Source organism: Austrofundulus limnaeus, unplaced genomic scaffold (assembly GCF_001266775.1).
Source record: "Austrofundulus limnaeus strain Quisiro unplaced genomic scaffold, Austrofundulus_limnaeus-1.0 Scaffold605, whole genome shotgun sequence".
In the NCBI taxonomy this organism is placed as follows: domain Eukaryota; kingdom Metazoa; phylum Chordata; class Actinopteri; order Cyprinodontiformes; family Rivulidae; genus Austrofundulus; species Austrofundulus limnaeus.
The window spans coordinates 45214-46934 of NW_013953007.1; the positions used below are offsets into that span (position 1 = coordinate 45214).

General features: G+C 41.4%; 1 protein-coding gene across 1 annotated transcript in view; it reads left to right on the forward strand.

Annotated features, from left to right (window-relative positions):
* Positions 1–727: 727 nt before the first annotated feature.
* slc6a20 (solute carrier family 6 member 20) overlaps positions 728–1721 on the forward strand; it is a 23780-nt gene continuing 22786 nt past the window's right edge. The window contains exon 1 of the mRNA XM_014026974.1: positions 728–949. Within this exon, the coding sequence (XP_013882428.1) occupies positions 826–949 (124 nt within the window). The 5' untranslated portion in view covers positions 728–825. The remainder of the gene's footprint in view (positions 950–1721) is intronic.

The window sequence follows — 1721 nt, forward strand, 5'->3', positions numbered from 1 at the left end:
ATTAAATTAAATTAAATTAAATTAAACATTTTATTTTTCAGACGTCTGCCTTAAAATGATTTTATTTCTCAGCTGAGAGATTTTAAAGATTTCAGTTCATGTGTGGAACTTTGAGATCAATTAAAAATGCTGTTCAGTGACCACCAAACCCCTCATGGCTACAATATGTTTTTTGTTGTTAAAATAAAACTTCTGTGTGTATTGTTTGTTCGTTCTTTATTTGCACAATATAAAAAATATCAGTGTTTTATTGTCCTGAAGCAACAAACTTAAAAAAAAATGGTGGGGGGCAGGAGGGGGTGCGACCCCCCACTTTTAAGTTGGTGATCATGCCCTTGGGTGCATTTAATGATCAATGTTTTCAGGGACCCCTCAAGCTCCTAAAACAAGTGTGAACTATATGTTTCTCCCAAAATAAAGTCTGGTACAGCGGGTTTTTAAAACTGAAGTTGGTATTTTTCCATKTGAACGCAGCTTCATTTAAATATTCATATTCTTCTCTTAGCCCCGCCCTCCACAGGATGATTGGCAGCAGCTTCACTTTTGTAATTTCCATCTAACTTTTAATGTTTTTGATTTTATTTTACATGAAGCTACATTTGTTCTCCAGACATAAAAAAAACCTRAAACCTGGTCTGAACTCTGAACAGAACCCCAGGACCCCACAGAGGCTGGCGGACTGGAGGTGGGGTTTTATCAGCCAACAGAACCACAGTCCACTCCTCCTGCATCAGAACCTCCTCCAGCCCGCGGAGCTCAGACGCTCAAACCCGATGCTGACCGAGCTGCGCTGCTGCTGCTGTGATCCTGGTTCTGAGGGCAGACATGGAGAAAGATGGACGGGAGAACTGGGAGAACCCCACGCAGTTTATACTGGCCTGTGTCTCATATGCTGTGGGTCTGGGCAACGTCTGGAGGTTTCCTTATCTCTGTCAGATGCACGGAGGAGGTAAGAGTTCGGGTCCAGTTCGGTGTGTTCTGATGAACTCTCAGCAGCTTCATTCAGCTGGAGGAAACTTAAAAAGTCACAGTTTAAKTAATTTGCAGGTGATTTTGTTAGTGAGCCGAGCTCCATCCTGTGAGCTGGGAGAAACTTGTGTGTGTAGTCACACAGAGGTGGTGGGAGGTGGCAGGAGGTGCGGTTCTGTGGTAAATTTCCATCAGAACCAGCAGGAGACTCAGCTATTGTCTCACACATGCTCCATAATGAAGCTGAGCACAACATCAGCTGCAGCACTTTATACTGGGATCAACTACTAATCTGTAGTAATTACAGCCTGACAGGTGAAGCACTGAGGGGTTCAGGAGGTCCAATTGGTTCTGAAGCTTATCTGTACAAGGGAAATTCAAAGGCTTCACTTTAAAGATTGATTATTAAACTGCTGGCAGGAAAATCTYCAGAGTAAATCATTATTAGAGTAATGTTATGATCCTCACTCACACTGATCACAAAACAGTTTTCTGACACTCAGGTGAGACTAATATTCTTTGTTTATGACCTCAGCATCCCTTAAATAAATAAAAAAAAGAATTGTGAAAACATTAAATGCATGAGTAATAACTCTGTTCTGCATCAACATCTGGACTGACCCGTAACTTCACTGAGACCTGACCAATCAGACTGAGGTCACTTTGAAGAACATCTGATCAGATTTATTAATAATCAGATAAAGGTTGCATAAAAAAGATTGTAGTCTAGTTCAGTGTTTCCCAAAGTTGGG